Source organism: Dunckerocampus dactyliophorus, chromosome 9 (genome assembly GCF_027744805.1).
Source record: "Dunckerocampus dactyliophorus isolate RoL2022-P2 chromosome 9, RoL_Ddac_1.1, whole genome shotgun sequence".
NCBI lineage: Eukaryota > Metazoa > Chordata > Actinopteri > Syngnathiformes > Syngnathidae > Dunckerocampus > Dunckerocampus dactyliophorus.
Genome location: NC_072827.1, coordinates 27,454,183 through 27,479,003, shown reverse-complemented (window position 1 = coordinate 27,479,003; position 24,821 = coordinate 27,454,183). Strand labels below are relative to the sequence as shown.

The 24,821-nt window shown below is 40.7% G+C and overlaps 1 protein-coding gene across 3 annotated transcripts in view; it reads right to left on the bottom strand.

The window, feature by feature from the left end:
• Positions 1 to 4,951: 4,951 nt before the first annotated feature.
• Positions 4,952 to 24,821, bottom strand: part of LOC129187695 (neuroligin-4, X-linked-like) — a 41,235-nt gene continuing 21,365 nt past the window's right edge. For all 3 annotated transcript variants that reach the window (XM_054787303.1, XM_054787304.1, XM_054787305.1), the window contains 2 exons: positions 14,492 to 15,101; positions 4,952 to 7,139 (listed from right to left, as the gene is read on the bottom strand). In XM_054787303.1, the coding sequence (XP_054643278.1) occupies positions 6,732 to 7,139; positions 14,492 to 15,101 (1,018 nt within the window). In that variant the 3' untranslated portion in view covers positions 4,952 to 6,731. The remainder of the gene's footprint in view (positions 7,140 to 14,491; positions 15,102 to 24,821) is intronic.

The following is a 24,821-nucleotide window of genomic DNA, read 5'->3' as shown; positions in this document are numbered from 1 at the left end:
TCACAGGTGACTGACTCTTTCCATAAATATCATCCAAAATGGCAATTTGATCATTTTACTTTACTTTTACATACTTTGAAAAAAAAACAATTTTAAATATATCTCAGAGGTACTAATATAGTTTATTTGAAGTGTATTGCCCCAAATCTAGTCTTGATGCTTGATGCTGGAACTTACACAATCAATGCATGCCGGTCAAAAAAGATGGTAAAATTTGCCATTATGAGTTTCTTAATCATAATGTCCCTAACCACTATTAAATCTGTATAAAATAGTATATTGCCTAAATTCACGTCTACAAATGTCAAAAGAAAAGATGCTGACTGCTCAGGTGTGTGCGCCCCCTTTGGGTCGTGGTCATAATGCTTTGGAAGACATGCTAGCATACATGCAATGCAGATATCTGCCAAAGTTTTAGAATATTAGACAAATAGTCAATAACTTACGGACAATGAGTTGCTGAAGCCCGCCCGTGCCCTCACAAAAACGTTTTGCTTGATGGTAGCCATGTTTTTCAACCAATCTTGCTCAAATTTTACAGACACGTGCTTGTCAGTCCCCTAAAGGTGTGTACCAAATGATTTGGCTAAACACTCTAAAGTGACAGTGTTCTTGTTTGCATTGTGGTGTGTGAGAAATTTCACGTCATTCTGACCAAAGGGACTTAATGTCTTAACAAATGTTCACCCTTTTGTAGGGTGACCATATTAGGGGTGTCTTGGAATAGTCCACTATTCGACGATTAGATCTGGAGGAGTCTGATTCGACTGTCAATCTCGCAGTCGAATCATATAAAAATGTCATGTGATCAAGATTGGAACATTGACTACATGGCTGCTGTTGAGTATGCATTTTTACAAAGAATGGCTTTGTTTTTGTTATAAATAGCCCATTTTGAGACGAAAACTAATTTGTCGTAATGAAGAATTGAAAACCATGTGTTTGTTCAACGGAAGACCTATAATTACCTCTCATTAATAAAATCACACGCTTCAGTGGCACAATCCAGAGGAGCTGAGCTGTAGCTTTGAACTCAAGGAAGACCATCAGCATCGACGAACTTATTGGCTCATAATGGCTACAAAAAAAATCACCCTAAGTGTGGAAGTATTTTAGTTTTTAAAGGTTAAAGATGATTTTCTGGAATAGACTTTAGCTGGAACACACCCTCTGGTCACCCTTCTTGAAAAGAAGTGTATTCCAGAGAGCTGGAGAGAAGGGTACGCCTGTTAGTCGAAAGGCATCGAGAGGGCCCAGTTTGGGAGCCTTAGAAACGCATCTCTGCTTTTTGCAGACAATGTGGTCCTGATGGCCTCATCGGGCTGTGGCCTTCAGCGTTTGCCAGGGCGGTTTGCAGCTGAGTGTGAAGCTTATTGGATGAGAGGCAGCACCTTCAAATCTGAGGCCATGGTTCTCAGTCAGAAAAGGGTGGATTGCACGCTTCGGGTTGGGAGTGAGATTTTGCCCCAGGTAGAGGAGTTCAAGTACCTCTGGGTCTTGTTCACAAGTGAAGGAAGGTTGGTGTGTGAGATCGACAGGCGTCTGCAGTGTCTGCAGTAAAGCTCTCAATTTATTGGTCGATCTACGTTCTCACCCTCACCTATGGTCATGAGCTTTGGGTCATGACCGAAAGGACGAGATCATGGATACAAATGGCCGAAATGAGTTTCCTTTGTAGGGTGACTGGACTCACCCTAAGAGCTTGGCCATCTCAGAGGAGCCGCTGCTCCTTCACATCGAGAAGAGCCAGTTGAGGTGGACGCCTCCCTGGTGGGGTGTTCCGGGCATACCCAGCCCGGAGGAGGCCCCAGGGCAGACATCGGACAGGCTGGAGGGATTATGTCTCACAGTTGGCCTGGAAACACCTTGGTGTCCTCCCGGTGGAAGTGGAAGAGGTGGCCGATCAGGAAGTCTGGACTTCCCTACTGAAACTGCTGCCCCCGCAATCTGGACCCGGATAAGGGGAAGAAAATGGATTTCTTTGAGGTGGAAAAAGTCGCAAATGAGATCTGTTTATTTGTCGGATTCGCTATTAGCTCTGCTCTTTAAAAAAAATAATAAATTTAAGATAATGTTAGTCTACTATGGACAAAATTTATAGAATCAGATTCAACTACGACAATCCTCAGCCAAAGACAGCCCTAGACCATATTTTGACTACTGACACCAGGACACTTGGACAGCAATGAGATACTCAAATGATTCTCAAAGTTTACTCAAAGCTGCCTTATAATTTCAATACATTTAAATTATGCCTCCTCAGTATGGATAGAAAATTGTATATTTTACAAAGTACTATTTATAACCATATAAAGACACAAATTCCAGAACATTCAAACGTTCAAAAAACGGCACAAAAATAATTCCAAAACCAGAACGACACGGACACGTGAGGTCAAATTCTTGTTAAGTTTTGGAATATATAACCAATATTTTCTGGAAAAACATGCCTTCTAAGGTTGCAAAAACTTGGGACTTTGAAACGCCGTTGTGCGTCCCCAATTTTATGACACTTCAACTCAGCAACCGTCAGAGGATCAACTATGTGCATGTTTTGCTTTTTCTTTGGCATTTTGCTGCTTTGTGGCAACACTAATTCAAAAGGCCTCTCTGAGATTACGTCACAGGCAGCAGGGTCCCTAATGTCGGTCAAATTAATGGCCCAATAAAAAAACAACAAAAAACAGGACATTTTCATCCCTTTCTAAAGAAAAAAACGAGGAGGGCCTGGAAACATACCCTAATACATTTTCTTATATGTCAGATCAGGGTCCATTGTGCAAAGTGTTGATGCGTAGCCATAACACCTACTCTTGACTTGAACCGATGCTTTCAAATATGTTGCCTTCTCCTGAATCAAATTAACGGCACTTTTATGGAGTTAATGGGATTAGAGGGAAGACACAATGCCGGAGACGTCAGTCCGCTCTGGAAGTGGGCCACAGATTTGGTTCTTTCACATCTCACAGGGTCTCTTTGGCCAGCTGGCAGGGGCTTCTACTGTTGCATTGTTTACAGCAATCTCTCCCTTATTTGGTGGAGAGGCAGCTTTTATTTTTTTTAACAATAAATGCGCTAGGGGGCAAGATAAAGACATAGAAGTCTTTTTATAGGAGTAAAAGTTAAACGAGAGGTATGAGGCCTTTTTATTTAATTAGTCAGACTTATGGTTAATGATAGGCTGAATACTTCAGCTTTTTGTCACAGTCAGCACTTCAGATTATTTCCTTTCCAGTAATAGCCAATCAATAGTGAGAATGAAACTGTTTATATCACCCAACTCCTGCAGTTTAGTTTTTTTGATGGCCAAACACAACACATAAATCAGTAAAACGCAAAAGCTTTTTGGGATGACTTCATGAATTAAAAATGACAGAGGCAAACAGTTGTACTCCCCCAAACAATACCAAAAAAACCCTCTCTTACCAAAGAAATTCCAAATTAAGACATACACGACATTTTAATTGCTCATAAATTGTAAAATATTTATATTTTTATTCTTCAAAAATGCAGCAGAAATGTTTTATGCTTGACACAATCTATCCATCCACCTAGTCAATATGAAAAAGAATATTCTTCAATCACCCGTGCCATGTTGTTTTTATGGGATTTCTGCAAAAGCTCTGTCATACACAACTTTACAGTGTTCTTTTTCAGGTATTCGGCTGGCAGTTAACTCAACTCTCTCATGGTTTTAGGATTAAATAGTATGGCAAAGCAGCATGGTTGGGAGCATGGAGGTATGGTTTGGGTTAGGTAAGGAGACGGGGACCAAACAACACATCAAGTTGAGGCTTGCTTGAAAGAGGAAACTGGCCAAATGAAAGTAGAAATGGTTCTATAGATGACAAATAGGCAAGGCTTTTAGATTTACAATAGCAAGGAGACTGGCTGTCAGTCAATTTTAGTGGCAGCTATGAAAGCAGCGGCACTTGTGCGACGTGACTAGTTAATATGAAGGACTGATATTTATTCTCCAAATGCTATGAAACGCAAAGGCGCTGACACAATCTGACAAAAGAGCCCTTAAGCGTTCTCTGTGAAGCCAGCTGGATAACCTCCAAAATCTCTCTAAATTAGAGCCAGTCATTATTTCCACAAGAAGCTGAAGTTTGACTAAATATTAGAATGTGCATCTCGGTGGCCATTTGATGAAAAAATATGGTTCATTACAAGGCCGTTAAAGGTTGGAAATGCAATATGCACGGAGATGACTTTGCAAAGTCTTGAACATAAAACATTCTGACATGATTCCTGTTTTTGTAGAGTAATGTTGGACATAATTCAATGAAACCTCGGTCATGGCCATCATATTCATAATTACTAAATATAAGAAAAATGTGTCCAATTTTTTTTTGCATTCTGGATAAGAGTAGGCCTACTCAAAAAATACATAAATGTATCATTTTAAAATGTATATCTTAACATTAATATTAAGTTAATGTTGGTCAAATAAAAAAATATTACAATTCTGTGGAAGTGGTTGCTACTAAATATTCATTGATGTAAAAAGTGTATTTTTTTTTTTTTTTAATCGAGTTATCTAGTTATTATTTGGGAGGCCCAAGCATGGAGGTGTAAGGACACTCTGGGAATCCATTAATTTCCTGTGTATTATTATTATTATTATTATTATTTATGATTATTCTGCACACTAAATATATCTTTTTGGTGCCTTAAATATACCTGAAAACGTGTATATCCTGGCGAAAATATTTCTTTTAGGGCACTCAACTCCCAAAAGTTGATCAACAGCACCTCCCGGTGAGTTGTAAACGCATAAATAAGTTATAATTTCTAAGCACACAAATCATCAAACTACGACAGAATATTAGGGCCACATTGAAAAAAAAACAAGTCGGAAAGTTACAAGAAAAAAGTCAGAAATTTACAAGAAAATATTTAGTAAATTTATGTGGAAAAAAAGTTGTAATACTACGAGAATAAAGTCGTAAATTTACGAGAATAAAGTCATAGTATTAGATGTCATCATGTCAGAGGGAAAATAGAGCATAGCTCTTCGGGAAGGAAGGAACCTTTCCTCTTCTGCTTCAGGCAAGCTTTTATTTATAATGCGGCAGCAGCAAAACAGAGCAGTTGAGCACAAACAGATTAGCATGGCTAGCCCTTCTCACCTCCGCCTTCCTTACCCCGTCCCCCTCACTCGCCCAAAGCCAACGGTCACATAAGTTACCCCTTTTCATAGCTGTTTCAGGTCATGCCTCTAACATAAAGTTACATTTTTTTTCTTGTAAATTTACGACTTTATTCTCATAATGAGTTTATTTTCGTAATTTACGACTTTATTGTCGTAAATTTACAACTCTCAAAATCTCTGACTATTTTAATACTCCATCGTAACAGGCATTGCCTGAGACAGCAATGAAAAGGGGGGGACTTATGTGACTTTTGGCCTATATTATATTATATTACAATTATATTACAACTTTTTACAACTTTTTTTCTTGTAAATTTACAAGAATTAAATCGTAAATTCTCGAAATCTCGGGGGGGTTTTTTGTTCAATGTGGCTCTAATAGTAAGATGGCTATTTTGGTTTGTTTTGTTGTTTTTGTGAATTATTTTCATCAGTATTCAGATTTTTTTTATTGTGCGAGGAATAGAAATCGGAAGAATCTGAATTTATTTGTTGATATATCCCTCAATCAAGTTTAGATTTTTTACAATATCAATACAATTTATAATATTGAACTTTTTAGACTTAGTTCTTTTGGGAACAGCTGGTGCAGATGGAGAAAGGAAAGGGGTTTCAATGTTATTGATGTTGGGCTGGTGATCAATTGTCAAACCAACGTTGCATTATGTACACAAGACTATCTCATCATCCATTAGTCAAACAAATAGACAGGACGGTGATTTTTTTTTTTTTCAAAATGCCCATACTTCAACGACTAAACAAGTATACAATTACATTAGACTTATTGGAATGATGGCATATAGCGAATAAAGCCTTTTAAATTAAGTGTACATACTAGAGTGGGTGAGAGAGACATACAACCAACCTTGCTTCAGGACATCTGTACAATAATAGAGTAATATCAGAAATGAAAGCAATAATGTGGTTAAATAAGTCAATGCAAGTAAATGCTAGAAATCATAATATATCATCTTTCCATTCTATTTACAAGAGTTGAACACATAGCTGGTACGGGTGATGCTTCGGTGTAACATCTCAGAGGGCTGGTATGCTATAATCCCCCCCGATAAATCTCTCACTTTCCCTTCAGCTAAGGTTATTTTCTTTTAAATATATATTCCTTCTTTTTTTCGGCTTTATTTTTGTTCACTTCAGCTCAACTCGATCCCAGGTAGGTTGTTCTTTTAGTTGAAAAACAGAAAGAAGAAAAAAAAATGCTACATTCACATTTCACAGGTTGTTCAGGTGGACGTCAGCAGTCTGTGTGTGCGTGTGCGGTCACGTTTACCCCACATCTCTTTAGAGAAGATTGTCCACAACTGACCCCTTTTTTCCTGGGGGCGTAGAAAAACCAGAAGGTGTCATGGTTGAAAGCGATGCATAGAACTGCATCTCCAGTTCTTCATCTGCTCCCACACAGCTGTTTGTCTCCTGTTCCTACTGTATTGTCTCCATCTGGAACAATCCTGCAGGGTAATTAGTAGAGGTATTTGAGTCTTGTACTTGTTTAATGTGTGTGTGTAAGCATGTGTGTTGTAATTATGTCCCACTAGGGGCAAGATTCTCGCTGCGGTTATACACGCGTGGTGGAGTGTGTGTGCGTGGAGATGTGTGTGTGCGGCAAGTGTGTATTGCTGTACGGGCTGTGGTGTGTGTATCCCTGGTGAGGGTGGCCCATCCTCATCCCCACCACCGATCCGGGGGTCATGGGGGTCATGGGTGTGGCAGGGGTGACAGAGTGCGACCCAGGGGTCACGGGTAGTGAGCCCGGGGTCAGAGAGGTTATGAGGGGGACGTCGTCTGGCGAGCGGCGCAAGGTGAGAGTGTAGTCGGGCGGGCAAGTGAGACGCACGGTGTCCAGGGTGCTGTAGATGTCCTGGGTGTCCAAGCCATCCAGTGCGTCCAGCGTGTCCAGAGTGTGGTGGTGGTGGGTGTTGTTCCTCTCATCGGCTGATGCGGCGTCTGACTCCAGCTGCTTCACCTGTAAATGTCAATAAACTTGTTAATTCATTTCAAGCGAAGGAGACGTTCAAATCTAAGGACACCACAAAGACGTATTTTCAACATTTAGCAACCTGCTGTATGAGATAAAACACTGGAATGGTGCTCAGTAGAAAGCAGACGCCTCAAAGCCAAACAATCTTCATTTGGAGTCGCAACACCTTCATAAATATACACACCTACAGATGTTTGAGTGCACAATTCACTAAGAAATTAAGATGTGCCTCAAGTACTTTCATATACAGCGGTGCCCCCGTCCTGATTTCTTTTTTTTTGCATGTTTGTCACACAAACGTTTCAGATCATCAAACAAATGTAAATATTAGTCCATGACAAGACAATTGAATACAAAATGCAGTCTTTCCTTTTTATTATAAAGGGAGAAAAAAAGATCCAAACCTTCGTGGCCCTGTGTGAAAAAGTGATTGCCCCCTAACCCTAAAAACTGGTGGGGCCACCCTTAGCAGCAACAACTCACATGCTATGATGTCTGGTGTTAGCATGTTAGTGCTAGCATGATTATATTGGCATAGTACAATTTTTTGACATTTTTGTAAGTATTAACATACGGTTCTTCGCCTCTTCTGCGTCGACACTTGCGCCTTTTCTGCTCATTTCTGTTCTTCCCCACTTCATCTCTTCATTCAACTCACGCATTCACACACAATTTCTCCAGATATTGTAAATCCTCTAGTTTAGGCATAAGATCCCTTTTACACCAAAACTCAACTTACATCACAGTCTAGAAACGGAGCTTGTACACAACCCAAGGACCAGTACAGGTAAAATTAAATCCTGGCATTGTGTTTAGAAATAAAATGTTCTCATTTAAAATGTATTCATTTCTTAATTCACACTCACATAACCTTTAGCAACACAAGAGTTTGTGTTTGTTTGCACCAGTGCAAAGGTCAGCCAAGTAGAGCTGGCGTATAGTCGCATTATATTTGTGCGCGGCATCATGTACTGTATCTTTCTGTCCACTTCACACACATACACATACATGCTTCATGCAAACATTGCTGAACAAAAGATAGCTTGGTCAGAACTTTGGACAACACCCTTATGAAACCAGCATAGCGTGGTATCACATAATGCCACAATAACTCCTTTATTTGTCTTCATTTGATTTCTTATGTCTTATTTTTTCTTCTTCCAGTTTTGCAAGGCTCAGCGGCAAGCTGACCAAGACACAGATGACATCTAAGCCCAACGATCCCAGTGTTATTTTGTTGTGCTGACCTCTGCTGTTTTCCTTCGGTTGTTTCAGACACTTAAGTTCCCGGCCCTGGGCGGAACCTGACACACCTGGGCCCATTGCTAATCACCACAGTTCTTAGGCTACTGCTATCTGTGCTGCAAGTTCATACTTCCCTGTGGAGCTTCGCCTCCCATTCCTGTTAAATGCTTGTCCACATCCTTCTACCTTTTGAACTCCAGTAAATGTGAGGCTTTATTAGCCTTTTGCTATTGTCCTCTTGATTTTGTGCCCTTTTTGGCTTCAGCCCCTCTGAAGTCTCCTTAGTTTTTTCCCTACTGGCCTTTAACCTTCCGGTGCCTTTGTTGGCCTAATAAAGTATTATTATCTTGAGCATTGTCTCATCGCTGCATTCTGGGTCTAGCCTTCAAACAGACCTTGACAGAACAAACTGGCCATTTAAATGGACCCAGCGGAGTTGGAGACGGTACGTCTGGCGCTTAGGGCTCAAGTGGAGCATCTTGCTCAACAAGAGGAACAGCTCACTGCCCTGGGGGGCTGTCTCAAGAGTTTTTGGAGATTGCAATTTAACACCCTTTTCCCTGCACTGCAGCAAGATGCTCCTCCAGCAGCTTGCTTTCCCGTTGTCGCCCCCAGCCAGCTCGGCTGCTGCCTGCTCACCCAGTTATACACCAGAGCGCTTTTCCGGTGAGTCTGGCGATGTATGCCCGTTTTGGACCCAGTGTGAGGAGGGTAGCTGATTATGCCATTGAGTTCCGCACTCTTGTGGCGCAAAGTGACTGGACAATCTTCGGAGGAGCCCTGCTGAGAGGAGTTGTTGATCACAATTGCGGCTATGCATTTACTGTGAACAGTAACAACACCAGTGGACTCTGGTGCTGGCAGTTTTAGTGATGACTTTTTTGTTGTTAACTTTAAGTTTTACTTTTAGACTGAATGAACTGAGCAGTGGCTGCCTGACCCTCACTGACCCCCATTGAAAAGAATTATGACATCGGCAACAGCGAGAGCTGCTGGGCGTTGCACTGGCCTTGCAGGAGTCGAGGCACTGATTCGAGGGTTCCACTTATTTGTTCATATTCCTTGTGTGTGTTGCTATTGGTCATGCTATTGTCTCTGTGCAGAAATCATTGCCAATATAGGTTTTCCGATGCTTTAAGAGATAGATTTGAATCCTTAATGGCTCCCCCCAAGTTTATGTGATGTTTTATTGATGTTGTAATATCATTATAGTCAGAATGACAGGCGTGTTTATTTAGTAAATAGCATCTGACTGCCAGACGAATTAGCAATTATGGCTAACCTGTACATAGTAATTTAAGACTAGAGTATAATTGACATTTATTATATGCAAGTTATTTGCAGCCATTGTTTATATGAATATTCAGTTTATATGCATATCATATGATAATACACAGATGATAGTCCACCTGATGACTTTGTGTTCTCTGACTGGAACTACAGAGTGGTCCATAGTTCCATACACCAGTTTCAGTTTAACATGCAACACTACCTGTTAGAACCTCCTCATAAACACATTATTATGGGACTCATCCAGAGAGGGGGGGGTCCATAAAAACTGCATGCATATGTCTCATTCCAATTATCAGGTTCAGGTTCAGGTTCACATTTCTTTATTACTGTAATACCCTTAGGTAAATTAGTGTGCAGTGCAAGTATGTATTATAATTTGTAATTATGCAAATCAGACAAAGACAAAATTGGATGTTATTACTGAAACGTCCATCTTCCAATGGTCATACCGTGGTCGACAGGTCTTCTACGATGGCGCATTTAATTTCCCTCTGCAAGCTTCCTCCCTGGAGATGGCCAAGATTACCAAGTCTACCAAGTTTTCCGCCTTATTGTGTCCCAGCTGATCATATGTCCAACATAGTTCATCGTTTTTTTCTGCCGTCTGGAGGGTCTTGTGCAGATGCTTGGGGGCTTCAGCTACCACTCGCAATGCAATGGTCAGACGGAGCGGGGGAACCAGGATGTGAAGGTGACCATCTGTTGCCTTCTGCCTATTGGGCAGTTTAACTCCCGTGGATTGAATATGCCCACAACTCCTTTCTCTGTTCCTCCGCCAATGCGGCCTATGGCTTTCAGCCATCCTGGCGTCCGAGTCGTCTTTTCATTACAAGTAACCCAGGCCACTCCTAGCCGGACCGCAGCCCCGAATCATACACTTGCCAATCGCTTTTGCACCCCCCCCCCGTGTTATCTGCCAGGCCGGAAGGTGTGGCTGGCCTCCCGGGATCTCCCTTTCCATTGGCAGTGGAGTCTAGGAAGTTGGCTCCCAGATTTGTTGGCCCTTTTGAGGTGGAGAGGATGGTTAAGCCCAGCTGCTGATAGGCTTTAGCTTCCCGATTTTCTCAGAATATATCCTATTTTCCACATCTCCCTCCTTAAACCCGTGTCATCCTCTAGCCTCAACCTAGCCCTGGGCGATATATCGATTAATTCAAGTTTTTTGATGCAGACGATGTAAAAAAATAAAAATAAAAAAAGGGTTTTCTCCTCTTACTGTGGTGCACCTTTTGCCCCCAGGAGCTTTGATGGCTTTCCCTCTCCTACCTCCCCACACCCTCTCGTTTTCTTAACAGAGATGCACGTACAGCAACAAAATGACTACCGCTGCCACAACCAAGAGAAAGATATTGTTTCCACAGAAAAGAATGCTATCATCAGTGATTTGGAACTGGTTTGGGTTTGCAGCAAGAGACGTTGGACAGGTGACTGTACTCTGCTATATTTGTCTAAAGCCCATTGTAACAAAAGGCAGCCAAACAACACATTTATTCCAGCATCTAAAACACAGACATCCAGCCAAGTGGGAGAAACATTACTCTTTATGAGGAAGATAGATAACAATGGAGAGTGATCACTGAAGCGGCCGCTTTGCACATCACACATCACAAGCGGATTTAAAAGAAAATAAAAAATCAGGAAAAAAACACAAATACAATTTTTGTGAAATAAATGTAAGTTTTCTTTCTCCTCTCCCTCCTCAGCTCGACGTCAGAAGAAGGGGCAAGGGGTTCCAGGACCTTGTAGACTGGGTTACGGGCGTTGTTCTTGGATCTCCAGACTTTTCAAGTAAGTTCCTGGACTGGCCAGCGCCAGGTGGCGTCTGTTGAGAGGGGTGTACTGTCATGTTCCACGCCCCTTTGTCTGTTATTTTGTTGTGCTGGTCTCTACTGTTTTCCTTTGATTGTTTCATATACAGTACTTTAGTACACGGCCCTGGGCGGAGCCACAAGACACAGCTGAGCCCACTTGCTAATCACAACAGTTCTTAGGGGCTATCCACACGGAAACATTTTCAGGTCAAAGCAGCAAAGTCTTTTATCCACACGAAAACGGCGTTCTGGGTGCTCTGAAATTAATACGGCTTCCAGAGTTGGCCATCCTGAAAACGGCAGCTTGTCGTAGACAACGAACCACTGCTTTCTGAAAATGATGACATCACCACCCCGTCGCCATCACGTGACCAGAAGTGACAAGCCGACAAAATATTGGAATAATTTGACAACGATGACTCATCACAGTTACATTTAGTGTTATCCTTCAAAATGGCTTGCAGAAGTACTTTGTCAACAGTCTAGACAAGCTTTGGAAAGCAGAAGACGACCTTTCATACGCATGCATGCTTTTTTCTTTCTTTTCTATAGTTTTGGTGTAACGTGGTTCTGTCTGCACGTCTGTTCACTGCGCCACAGGTACCTTATGTATTACATCATTTTCACCCAGTGATATGTTCGCGTCTGGATGCAACTATTTACTAATCCAACACAGTGTGGACGAGAATGTTTTCAACCCACCAAAAAAAATCCCAGGAATGTTTTTTTGTGTGGTCAGGGCCTTAGGCTTACTTATGCTATCTGGTTCTGCCAGTATAGAGGTTCGCCTCCCATTCCTGTTAAATGCTCGGCTACATCCTTCTACTTTATTATTGCCCTCTTTATTTTGTGCTCTTTTTGGCTCTCGTGGTTTTGCTCAGCCCCCCTGCAGTCTCCTTATTTTTTTCCCTACTGGCCTTTAACCTTCTGGTGCCTTGTGGACTCTTTGTTGGCCTAATAAGTATTATTATCTCTACCAGCATTTCTGCATCCTGCATCTAGACTTCAAACAGACCTTGACAGATAGGATTGTTTCTGACAATATCATGTTTATTACAGTCAAAAATAATTTAAACACGCTTTGGGTTTTGGTTCGGGTGTAAAAAATATTTTTTGAATTACATTTTTGCATTTTTTCCTGACAATAAAGCTCCAGCAGTCAGAATTACATCATCACATAATGTGTTCTCAGAAAAAAATGCCACACTAATGTACCAGTGGGGAGCATAATAGACACCGGATAAGAGCGGATATTCCGAATAAAGAGCACAAAAGCAGTGCAGCGACAATCAGCAGAGCATGTCATCTCTAAAGGAAATCTGGCATTTAGCACTCAATAACCCAGTGTGTGAGCCAACAAACAGAACAAACAACATGCCAAATAGTCAGCAGATGAGTTTAAATGGGTACCAAGTGAGGCACCTGGACACAACACATATACACATGCGCGCAAACACACACACACTCACACACACACGTTCTCGCTCTGATGGCAAGCTATGTTTTGCAGATGTGCTCCAATGCCAGCTGATCCACTGGCAAAACAGGAGACCATAAAGATACTCATGCACTACCCCCACACAAGGCTTTGTGTTAGTTTAAATGTAAATGTCCCATTACTGACTTTTGAATACTTTTTAGTGACGTCGTACCATAAGCTAGTATGTCTATTAATATTAACGATGTCCGATATTGACCTTTTTGCCATTAACCGTCATGCCGATATTGTCCAACTCTGAATTTCTGATTCTGATATCAACCGATACCGATATGTGTAACATCACATATTTTTAAGATATTAGATAATTCATTTGTGACATATTTTATATAAGAATACATTTGTGTTTCTTGTGCCTTTATTTATGTTATCATTGGAAATATTCGATTTATTTTTAGTTAAAGGAGTATCGTTTAAAATACATGAATTTGTTGATTATTTTGATTGATAATTTTCATGTTCTCATTTTAATTTTCTAATTTACATCATAGCTGATGTAATGTGAATTACTACCTGTGTGGGATCAATCTTATCTTAGTCATCTGAGATCAAATACATTGCTTTTGGTGCCCAACTGTTTCCCAAGTATATTATCGCGTGTGTGAATGTATAATCGAGAGGCATTAACTTAAATTTCTTTGTAGAAAGGCACTTTATCAAAATAAGTACATTTATTTGTATTCACTTACTGCGCAGCCTTTTCACATCCAATGTGGCGGCAAGGTTGACGTAAGGCTCAGCGCCCGATGCAGCGTCTACGTATATGGTTTTGACAACGGCACTTCCCAGCGTGCTTTGCTGTACTGTTGTTGTAAATAGCTGCTAAGTTACACATACTTGTAGTTGTTGATTATTCAGCATTATTCGTTGGTAGTGTCTTGTCTGTTGTTATCCACCTATTATTATGTTGCTGACTAAGAAAACTAAGCCAAATTAAATACGCTATTGACTTGCTGTGGTAACCCTGACAGGAAAAGCCGAAAGACAGAAAACACCCATACACAATACACTAGGGGTGCGCCACAGAACTGATTTGAATAAAGTGCACAGTGACCAAAAATGGCTGGTTGTCCAATGCCATGAACTCCATAATTCAGCGGGCAGCTGCCTGGCTCTTTGCTTTAGCTTTAGCCTTAGCACGACTGCTACAGTAGCTGTCAGTCTGGCAGAGCCAAAGGGGACAGTGGCTGTCTTTCAGACCTCTGCGAAGGTAGATAAGATCGATGGGTAAGATCGGTTTCATGTGTAAGGATTGGCCGATCAGTTGGCCGGCTGATGTATGCTTACAAACACAATAACTGTAAGTTGCTTTTAATGATTGGCCCGCATTTTGGCCGGAACACTGGGAACTAAAAGCCCAAACATAACCACTGGTTGGAAACACAGGCCAGATCTGGGTTTGCATTTTGAAATCCTACGATGGTGAGCAGATATGAATGTATCACTTGATGATAATGTGGTCAATCAAAACAAATAAACAACTGACTTACCTGTAATGACATCAGTCCTTCTCCCTGAAGGTGAGCAGCAACATCAGCAGCTGTAATATCACGTCGCGGAGGAGGAAGCGGACGGGGCCTGCGATGCTCCAGCTTCCTTTTGTCTTTCTTGTAAAGCAGAGCAGCGAATGCCAAGATGTTTAGAAACAGCAGAGACGCTCCCACTGCAATGGTTACAGAGAGTTCTGTTGAGTAGTCCTCATTGGGCACGTGGACGCCATTTTCATTTCCTCCCTGTCCTAGAGCAGACTCTGGCGGCTGGGGGGTACCTCCTTGGGAACCGGGATGACGTGTGCTACTAGGAGGCCAGCCCTTGGAGAGGCGCTTTGTGTACGAGTAAGGAGTGTCATCCTGCGGAGAGGGACTATGGGTGAAGGAGGACACCGATTGGAGCAGCTCGTTGACGTGATGCAGGTGAGGAACCAGCTGGAGCCAGAAGGAGATCTTAGTTGCCCGGTAGTGGTCTCTCACACGGGGCTTCAGGCCAATGTGAAGGTATAGCTGCTCTTTAGGGGTGTACTTTGACCAGGCCACTTCCTCAAAGCGATTGGGTTTGGTGTGGATGAACTTGGTGTCTTGGGGAACAGGCTGGTTGGGGTCTCTGGAAACAGACATTCACATTTAAGCAAGAATGAGCTGTGAACATTTTGCCGTATCCTACAGGATGATGGTTCAGAGTCAAACAGTGTTTAGCAATGTCATTTATCATTTAAAAAAATGTCTATTACGAAACCAGGGAAGAGATAGAGGCTGTGGGACTGAAAAGGGAGAGAAGATATTAGTTGCAGAAGTATTATTTCCCCTGCTGGAGAGACCCCAGCATATTGAAAGAAAGGCCTGTCAAAGTGGCAGAAGCAGAGAGTCTTCACGGTGCAAAATGAAGGGCTGTTACCCAGTTGTCTATTCCAGGCTTCACTAGAACAACGCTTTTGATGTGCACTCAAAGATGAGCAAGAACGATTCATTGCTATGCGTCATATAATTATAGAGCAGACATTAAGAATGACAAACCCCCACTCTAAATCTGCTTCTTTGACTTTGAAAAAGCCAGCAAAGAAGAGTCATTCTGCCCTTATTCTGTAATATTACAGCTTTTTAAAAAAAAAAGACATTATCAAGCAGCTCAGTGATGGTTTTACATGCAAGGTTGTGCACAACTGGAGATTATGTGAGGACTTCTAATGTAAGACTTTAGACATAGACTCCTTAAACTTGACAGTACTCCACTGGAGTACAGTAACAGCATATGACAATTCCAGGAAAGCGCTCCAAAGAACATCACCAGGAAGGTCAAAGGATCTAGACTTTACATAACATCCTAACCTGATCTCACACAACCTGCAAGATCCATTCATCCATCCATTTTCTATACCGCTTATTGTGTTCAGGGTCACGGGTGTGGTGCTAGAGCCTATCCCAGCTGATTCAGGGTGAGAGGCAGAGTACACCCTGGACTGGTCACCAGTAAATCACAGGGCGCATATACACAAACAGGCTTGTATTTTGAATTGTCGTCTGTATTCCTTAACTTGTTTATGTTGAGCTGACGTTCTTCCAGTTACATAGTTGCACAGCATGTGTAGATAGTATTTCCCACAGGACTGCATTAGATTTGTGGTTTGGGTATGAATATTGAAATTGGGCCGATACCAGCAAAAAAGACAATATTGATTTATATCGGCCTGCTTCTCAAATCTCCAAAATTAGCACTCCGATACAAGAAGTTGATTCCAGACTGGGCCCCATCTCTTTCCAGCAGCGACCGGATAGAGCCCATGTGATCGCAACAACAGTGTTTGCAAGTGTGATAACAAAGTAACAAGGAGCAGGAGTAATGTCAGCCGTGTGGCAGTAAACAGGCGCTGCAGCTGAGTGCAAAACTTGTCATGCACAAGTTTCTTGTGGTGGCACAGAACCGTGGAAGTTTAATACGACAAACCTCGTCACACTTACAAAGGGGCATCACACGGGAAACTCCCACAGAATGGCAAAAAGTCATTAGCTATAACAGAAAACAGCAAGCCCTTGTTGGTGGTAAGTAATTTTGGGTTTAAACACGTCATTGAGCACATCAAACCTCGCTACATTATGCCTACCTGCCACTACACTGTAGATAAAACAATACTCCACATGCAGAAAGAAGGAAATGGGTCAGTTTTTCTCATACCTACTGTTGCGGACTATTGTTTTCTGTTTGAGTAATATCACTTCATGAAGCCTTTTCTAACATTCCACACTACAAAATAAGTAATAAAAGTAAGTATGATGAAAGTTGTATCAGGACACCCCGGTTGAGGGATCATTGGTCATCATCTAACTTGCATAACTGGATAACGAATTTGCATGTCATTTTTTTCAAAAGGCTAATAAAAACACATGTGGTTAGAGTCATTAATCCGTTCCAGAAAGTCCGACTCTAACCTAAACTCACGCTAACCGAATCATTTTTTCACATAAGAAATAATGTATGTAAAATCTGGACTATAGAGCACACTGGTATGTAAGCCACACCCACTAAGTTTAATGAGAAAAAAAGATTTGTGCATGCAGTATATAGACCACACCTGTCTATAAGCAGGTGTCCACTTTGTAACATGGGATATTTAGTACACAGAAAGATTTTTTAAAACTTTTGATTAAATAAACAGGACAGTACGTGTAACATGGCAAGTTAAACGGTGCTTAAGAGTGTCTGTAATATGGATAGTTAAACAGCCATATAGTGTATTTACTTGGTATCAGATTGATACCAATGTGCAGTATTGCCCACCCTTATTGTCTAGAGTCTAGACCCAAGACCGATGAAATAAGATATTTTGATGGTCAGACATACCGGATACAGGAAGTGTTACGCTTGAGTTTGTGTTGCCTGGACTGGAAGGTTTTTTTTTTTATTATTATTTAGACAAAAGTAAACAAAAACAAGAAATATGGCATCAATTTCTGGTAACTTTCCAGGATGAACTAGTGCCAGAACAGGCTACTGCAAAAGAGAAAGTGAAGAAGGAAATTTAAGTATACATAATTAACAAAATAAATATGCCTTGCAATCTGTTTCAACCCACACATATACACAATACAACAGAATGGAAGTTGGACTACCTCATTTCTCTATGGGCAGGTTTTGGAAAGGTGCAATAACACTAAAGTGTGTCCGATGGCACTCACAGTTATCCAAAGGCTGCTCAGGTCATTTGTGTGTATGCTTAGAAATTAGGGGCAACATTGGTCCACAGGTTTATGCAGTCCAATAAAGAACCATACTAGCCAAGCAGATATGGAGATGTATCAGTACAGGAAAGCTGCAGATAAAATCTAAAGATCCAGACGACAACAGATGAGGCTTACTCAGTGTTGAAGTTACTGTGGTACCACTGCCGGCACCTGAGGAAGATTGACGTTTCAAAACCACTGTCTTAAAAATAAACTCTGACTTTTTCCGTCTTTCACAAGGTGGTCTCTCGCAGTGTACAAAAAAGAAAAGCGAATAAGCGTGTGGCCATGAGACCAAAGCCAAGCTGACAAATGAGCAAGGCAACTCCAGAACAGTAGACAATAATCAGAAAATCATTGTGGAATTTGCAGGCCAGACGGCATTAAATAATTTATGATTAAGTAGTTCCACTGGGCAGGTTGTACCTCAACGTTCTGAAAGGAAAACTGCACTTTTTTTGGAATTTTGCCCATCATCCGCAATCTCTTTTGTCTTCTGTCTTTCTCTTTTCTGTTTCTTTTCTGTTTCTCTTTTCAGATATAAAAAAACAAAAAAGAGGCAGCTCATTAATGCACATAATGGGACACACCTATCCTGCTTACAAAGCCCACTATTAAAACACCTCCAAGAACCTCCAACAAGGTTTTATGGTTTTTTTCAGAAGGCTTATAGGTTTTTTCAGAAGGCTTTATAGGCAGACTAGGTGTGTCCCATTACGTGCATTCTAAGTTTCCTCCTTTTATCTTTTTTTTTTTATATCTTCAGAACACACAGAAAAGCGAAACACGTGTGTTCATGTCTCACATAAGGTTTGTGGATGATGGGCAAAAAAGTGTCGTGAAACTATTCAATCTCTCTAAAATGATTACAAAGACAATCACATGAACTCACCAGTGAAAAGAAGCAGCATCCTCTCTAATTAACTGTGCCAATATTCAAAATCTGATCGCGTCCTACCAGCTCACAAGCTCCTTTAATAACTACAGTCTCGGTGTCAATGAAAACAGCTCTTATTAAAATTCAATAGAAGGAGGCGTGTCAAATATCTACATTTAACATTCCCATCCAACAACACAAGCGCGATCATGTGAGTCAAGTAGTTATTAAAGTGTTAAAACCTTGTCAAATGCCAGGAGAGAGGCGCTGAAGACTTTTTCTCCACCAGTGAGCATGTAGTGTAGTCTCTTAGGACGTACATGTACACTACTGCAGCGTCGACACATCACTTCAGTCAAACAGAAGACACAATGATTGTACTAGTAAAAAAGAAGAAAAAAACAAGTGACTGTGCTCACATGCCATTGATTTTGTAGTTGTTTGTATACCGATACTTTGAGTGTTGCTAACATTTCTGATAAAACCTGTTTCAAAAGTCCTCCAAGGGGACAGTGTGCAGACAGATGTCACTGCAGGTAGCAGCTGCTGCTAAAAACACTGAAAGACTGCGTGATTCTCACCCCCTCTGACAATTTTTGTTTCCATCTCCACATTCCTCAAAGTGATGCAAATGTAAATCTTTGTGGTAGCTGATTCGATACGAATCTAGGTGCACGGGTATGATTAAAAAACTATATATTTATTTTTTAAAAAACGGTTCGATACGGTTTGATACAATGTACAAACGATATGAATTGATTCAATTTGATTCAACAGTTACATTTGTGAATGTAGACATTCATCTTACATTGTAAAATAAAAGACAATTCTATAAAAGTGGCATTCCTACGGTATTTATGCACATCATATCCCCGTGCATGCTGTGAGGCAGGGGTCCCCACCAACTGGGCCGTGGGAAACGTTCAGGCGCAATGATAAAACAGAACACTTAATAAAATAATAATAAAATATACAATCAAATAATTTGTAAATAACTACATCAACGTTTATGTAAATGGTATAAATTTAGAAAATATCGTCCGTTATTTCATTTAAAAAATAATATACAGTTTTTGCATGTTTCAGTTGACTATACTTTCACTATACTGTGTTTTTCCCATTTTACTTTCATCTCATATTTGGTCCCAAATGCTGATACTATGTGGGAATGCATAAAGGTAAGATTTGATGATGTTATTGAGTGCTAATGTGCATATTTGTTCTGTGCACCTCTCTGAAAAACAAACTCCAGGCTTGTACTGGTGGATGGTAGGTCTGTATTCATTTCGTGATTTTAATTTGTTGTACCTGTTGTTCCTGTTTCATGTTGTTCCCCCCCCACCTCCGAAGAACCAAGCAAGCAAACAACATTTTTGTTAATAAAACTTGAGTGATGTTAGATTTACCTCACAAAGACTGTGCAGTCTGGTTGTGACTTTATGCATATGTTTTTTTGTTTTTTTTTTTTACTTTGCAGCCTTTGGTCCAAAGACAAAACTGTCAGTGTGAATGGAAGTGAACCAGGACTAAATGTGTGCACCATCTATCTTTTTTACTTTTACTTTGGTTTCCGGACCAGACTTCAAGGAGTCTTGTTGTTAATGTTGATTTGTGTAACGTTTAAATGCCACGATTTTATGTTGCACCAGGATTTCACTGGATGTTAGCAGGAAATAAATCCCAAACGCTGTGTCAAGGCCTGTCATTGAGGCCATCTAAGCAAAACTAAATATCGGAAATAAAGTTTTAAACTGGACTTGCCAAAACACCCCAAACAAGTAAAATGTTGACCGATTCCTTATTGTAAGTAATATATTTCAGATTATAGTGCATATTACTTGAGATAAGCAGTAGTCAAAGTTGTTGTTTTGGGGGTTTTTTGCCTCAATTTCGGATAGTGTCATTAATTCGTTCCAGAAAGTCCAACTCTAACTGAAACAGACGTTAATTGAATCAATTGTTCCCATACGAAATTATGCAAATCCAATTATTTTGTTCCAGAAAGCCAAAAATGTTAAGGCAAAACACGTTTTTATGTTTTTCAATCATAGTTTTACATGCAGAATGATGAAATGAAGGGGATAAATAAACATTTCAAGTTACTTTTACCTTCATTGAAGGCGTGATTCTTGATGTGACTGAAAAAAGGAAGGTGGTGGTGTATAATTGCAAAGACAATGTAACATCCGGTTCTGGTTGCCATTTTTTTTAGCTAGCTAACAGGATACTAACAAGGAAGGACATTTTGTGATAAAAAAAAATAAAATATGTATATATATATATATATATATATATATATATATATATATATATATATATATATACATATTTATACATTATATACATTAAGAACACAGTTGGACTCATGCAATGTATTAATAACATGACAAGACGCGCGCCATATTGTACGTTAACCAGAGAATGTACGCAAACCGAGGCAAAATTGAGAGCATGTTTGAAATCAACTAAACCAAACAAGCTTACGTGCATTTTAGTTTTTGTATGACCTCCTTCTTGTCAGCGTGCACACTTCTTATGGCAGAAAATGCTGCTCTTCCACAATGTGGGAAGACAAACAGCTGTCCATGTATGTTATTCCTATTCTGTACATGTGCTAGTGGTCTAGACTTGCCAGCGCCAAGTGATGCATTTACTTGTCAATCCACACCTCTCGCAAAGTGCAAAGACACACACAGCTGGTGTGAGGACCCACAGGCACTCTAACATGTAAATTGCTGCGCCCACACCAAAGCTTGCGCTCTGTACGTCAGGGAGTAATCACATCTTCTACAAGAAACTGAGCTATGAAAGTGCTATGAAAGCAGTGTCAGGCGATGCACTTCATAGCTGGGGCTTCAGTGGCCATAAGTGACCTAATGCACCTCTTAATACCACCACTCTCATTGTCGCATTTATACAAACCATCAATAATATACAGAAACGCAGTATAACTGTGTGGCATGACAGAATTGTGGATGAACACCATTATTACTGAAGCAAGAAACCCAGTTAACACTTTATTTTTAAATACATTATCTCTAAACAACTCCAGACCTCTATACTTCAACATCATCTGGAGCAGTTCAAAATCAATATTCATCATATAACATGACAAAAACATACAAAATTAAATGAAATAGATCACGCTCACGACTCACTCGTAAGCACTGTTCTGGAATACTTCCAGTGGAGTGGCGAACAAACCCTTTCCCAGGCTGACATATATATGAAATATAAATACTGTGTAAACTGATATGTTTATACAACTCACAAAGAACGATGAACACCTCGGCGTCTGTCTCCTTTCTTTGTTCAGAACAGGATTAATTAAGTGCTGTGCTGTTCATGCATTCAAGTGCACTGCGCAACTGTGACTGTTAGGCTTTCAGACATCAACCAATCAGAGGACGGAAAAATACTGACATTATTTGCTAGCGGACCCTGAGAGGTCAATCTGACATCTGATTGGGTAAAGAAGCAGTCCTATTGCTTATAGTGTGGGCCAGCACGACTGATTCTGAAGGCCCTGGTCAGATTAGGTTGACATAGCAACACATAGAAGCTGAAATCTATTTGGATACAAGAATTTAACATACACATACACTACTGGAAGCAGTGCAGCTAAGAGACAAGCTTACTAAATGAAGATAAAGCCCTGTTGGGAATAAATTTATATAATTTCAATGCATAAATGCTCAAATTTAAGTTGTAAATGTAGGTCAGCGCTTCTGATAGTGTTTGGTCCGGCAGTGTTGGTCCTGACTGCACACCACTCTATGATAATAACTTCTTGATGTTGTTCAAGTGCGCATACAGCAGACTGTGATTGTGGAAGCAGGCAAGAGTAGTGTCCTAATTCTTTTTGTGACATAGCAATGTGCCGCTGTGATTTAGATGAAGGTCCACTCTGAGAGTGTCTCCATAAGCGTGCCAGGGTCTCCGTGGAGGGAGCCTCGGATGGATTAATTACTGGGAACGACTCACTTGGAGCACTGAAATAGGGTCTATCCTTAACAATTGCTTTTATCTTGTATGCCGTGTCAGAGCAGAGAGATAAAAGGTCCTCTTATCACGCGCCACTGTCAGCTTTTTAACACGTTTCTGTATTTGTCCCTGCAACTAATATACTTCCACTTTTCTTTATTGAATTGGATATAAAGAAGCTTTTTTTTACCAACTGGTAGTTCATTTTAATATCACATTATTAAGGATGCAGTAATAACAGCAGAAAAGAAGGAAATGATGTGTCTTTCTTCTTTTATTACATTGCCTCGTCTTTCATCAGCGAAATCTTCAAGTGGTTGAAAAGGCGCCTCAGCGTTCCCAGTCTTCACAGTCCAAAGAAAAGCTTCCATATCTTGTTGTGACAGAGGAATTGTGCGCATCTCGCTTGAAATAATCTACATTTCTATTTTTAAGAGTTGCTTGTTTCCGTCCGGATGCGATTCTGTTCCTTCTATGAGACCTCAGTTGAGGTCTGATGAGCGAAAAGAGATAACTTTTCCTTGTGTGCTCATTATTTTTGCTGCTCTAAAACTTCTATCGCACTGCACAGATTCATGTCCACTCCAAATCATATCTAATGATTTTAAAACATCTTCACAGCACAAAAGATGTTATCCTAACGGCAAGTGCATGTTTTATGTATTACTAAGATCCTAAGACATCTTGTCCATGCGAACATGGACAAGGGTTTTCACTACCATAAAGTAAAAAACATGAAAACTGCTTAGCTTTTCCGTACCATACTGACTGTTCCATAGCAAAAAATCTGATTACGAAAACATGTACCATTACACTCTACATCAGTGTTCGCCAACCCGTCAATCGCAATCGATCTTTGTGACTTTGCCGATGAAAGGCGAAAATATTAGGAAAAATAAATGTATTATCAGATCAGTGCACTCCCCTTCCTGAGAGTCACCAACAGGCATTTTAAGCACTGAACACGCTCATATGCCTCGCCGCTCTCCAGGCACGCAACCCGCAAGCCCCAGCCCGGAGCCCAGTCCCCAAAACCTGACTGGAGGTGCCAGCGCATGCCACACAAGCAACAAGCGTTGTGTGACACACAAGGACAAGCAGTTGAAATGTTGATGTCAACAACCAATAATAACAAAAAGCTTATATGTATCACTTTTTACTTTACTTTAAAAACCTTTCTACAAAATAAAATATAAAAAATATATAATTTTTATAGGCATATAGTATATACAGTATATACACACACGCATGTATACAGTAGTGTCAAAAAGTGTTTGCCCCCTTCATGACTTCTTATTTTTTCCTAATTTCTTAGGTTCACACTTAAATGTTTCAGATCATCAAACAAATTAAAATATTTGTCAGTGACAACACAACTGAACACAAAATGCAGTTTTTAAATGAAACTTTTTGTTATTAAGGGAGAAAAAAAATCCAAACCTACATGGCCCTGTGTGATTGCCCCCCGCCCCCGTTAAAACATAACTTAAATGAGATTAATTGAGATATATCAGTGTGGAAAAGGTTATAAAGCCATTTTTAAAGCTTTGGGACTCCAGCAAACCACAGTAAGAGCCATTATCCACAAATGGCGAAAACATGGAACAGTGGTGAACCTTCCCAGGAGTGGCCGGCCAAACAAAATTACCCCAGGACCGCAGTGACGACTCATCCAAGAGGTCACAAAAGACCCCACAACAACATCCAAAGAACTGCAGGCTTCACTTGCCACTCAATTAAGGTCAGTTTTCATGACTCCACCATAAGAAAGACACGGGCAGAGTTCCATCCCATCCATCCATTTTCTATTGCGCTTATCCTCACTAGGGTTGCGGAGGTATCCCAGCTGACTTTGCGCAAGAGGCGGGGTACACCCTGGACTGGTCGCCAGCCAATCGCATGGCACATACAGACAAACAATCATTCACACTCACATTCATACCTATGGACAATTTAGAATCGCCAAATAACCTAACACTGGGAGAAAACCCACACACATGCAAACTCCACAGAGAGATGCCCAAGCAGAGATACAAACCCAGAACTCCTGACTGTGTGGCCAACATGCTAACCACTTTGTACGGCACTGCATGGTAGAGTTCCAAGACAAAAACCACTGCTGAACAAAAAGAGCATTAACTGCGCGAAAACATCTTGATGATCCCCAAGACCTTTGGAAAAATACTCTGTGGTTTGATGAGACAAAAGTTGAACTTTTTGGAAGGTGTGTGTCCCATTACATTGGCC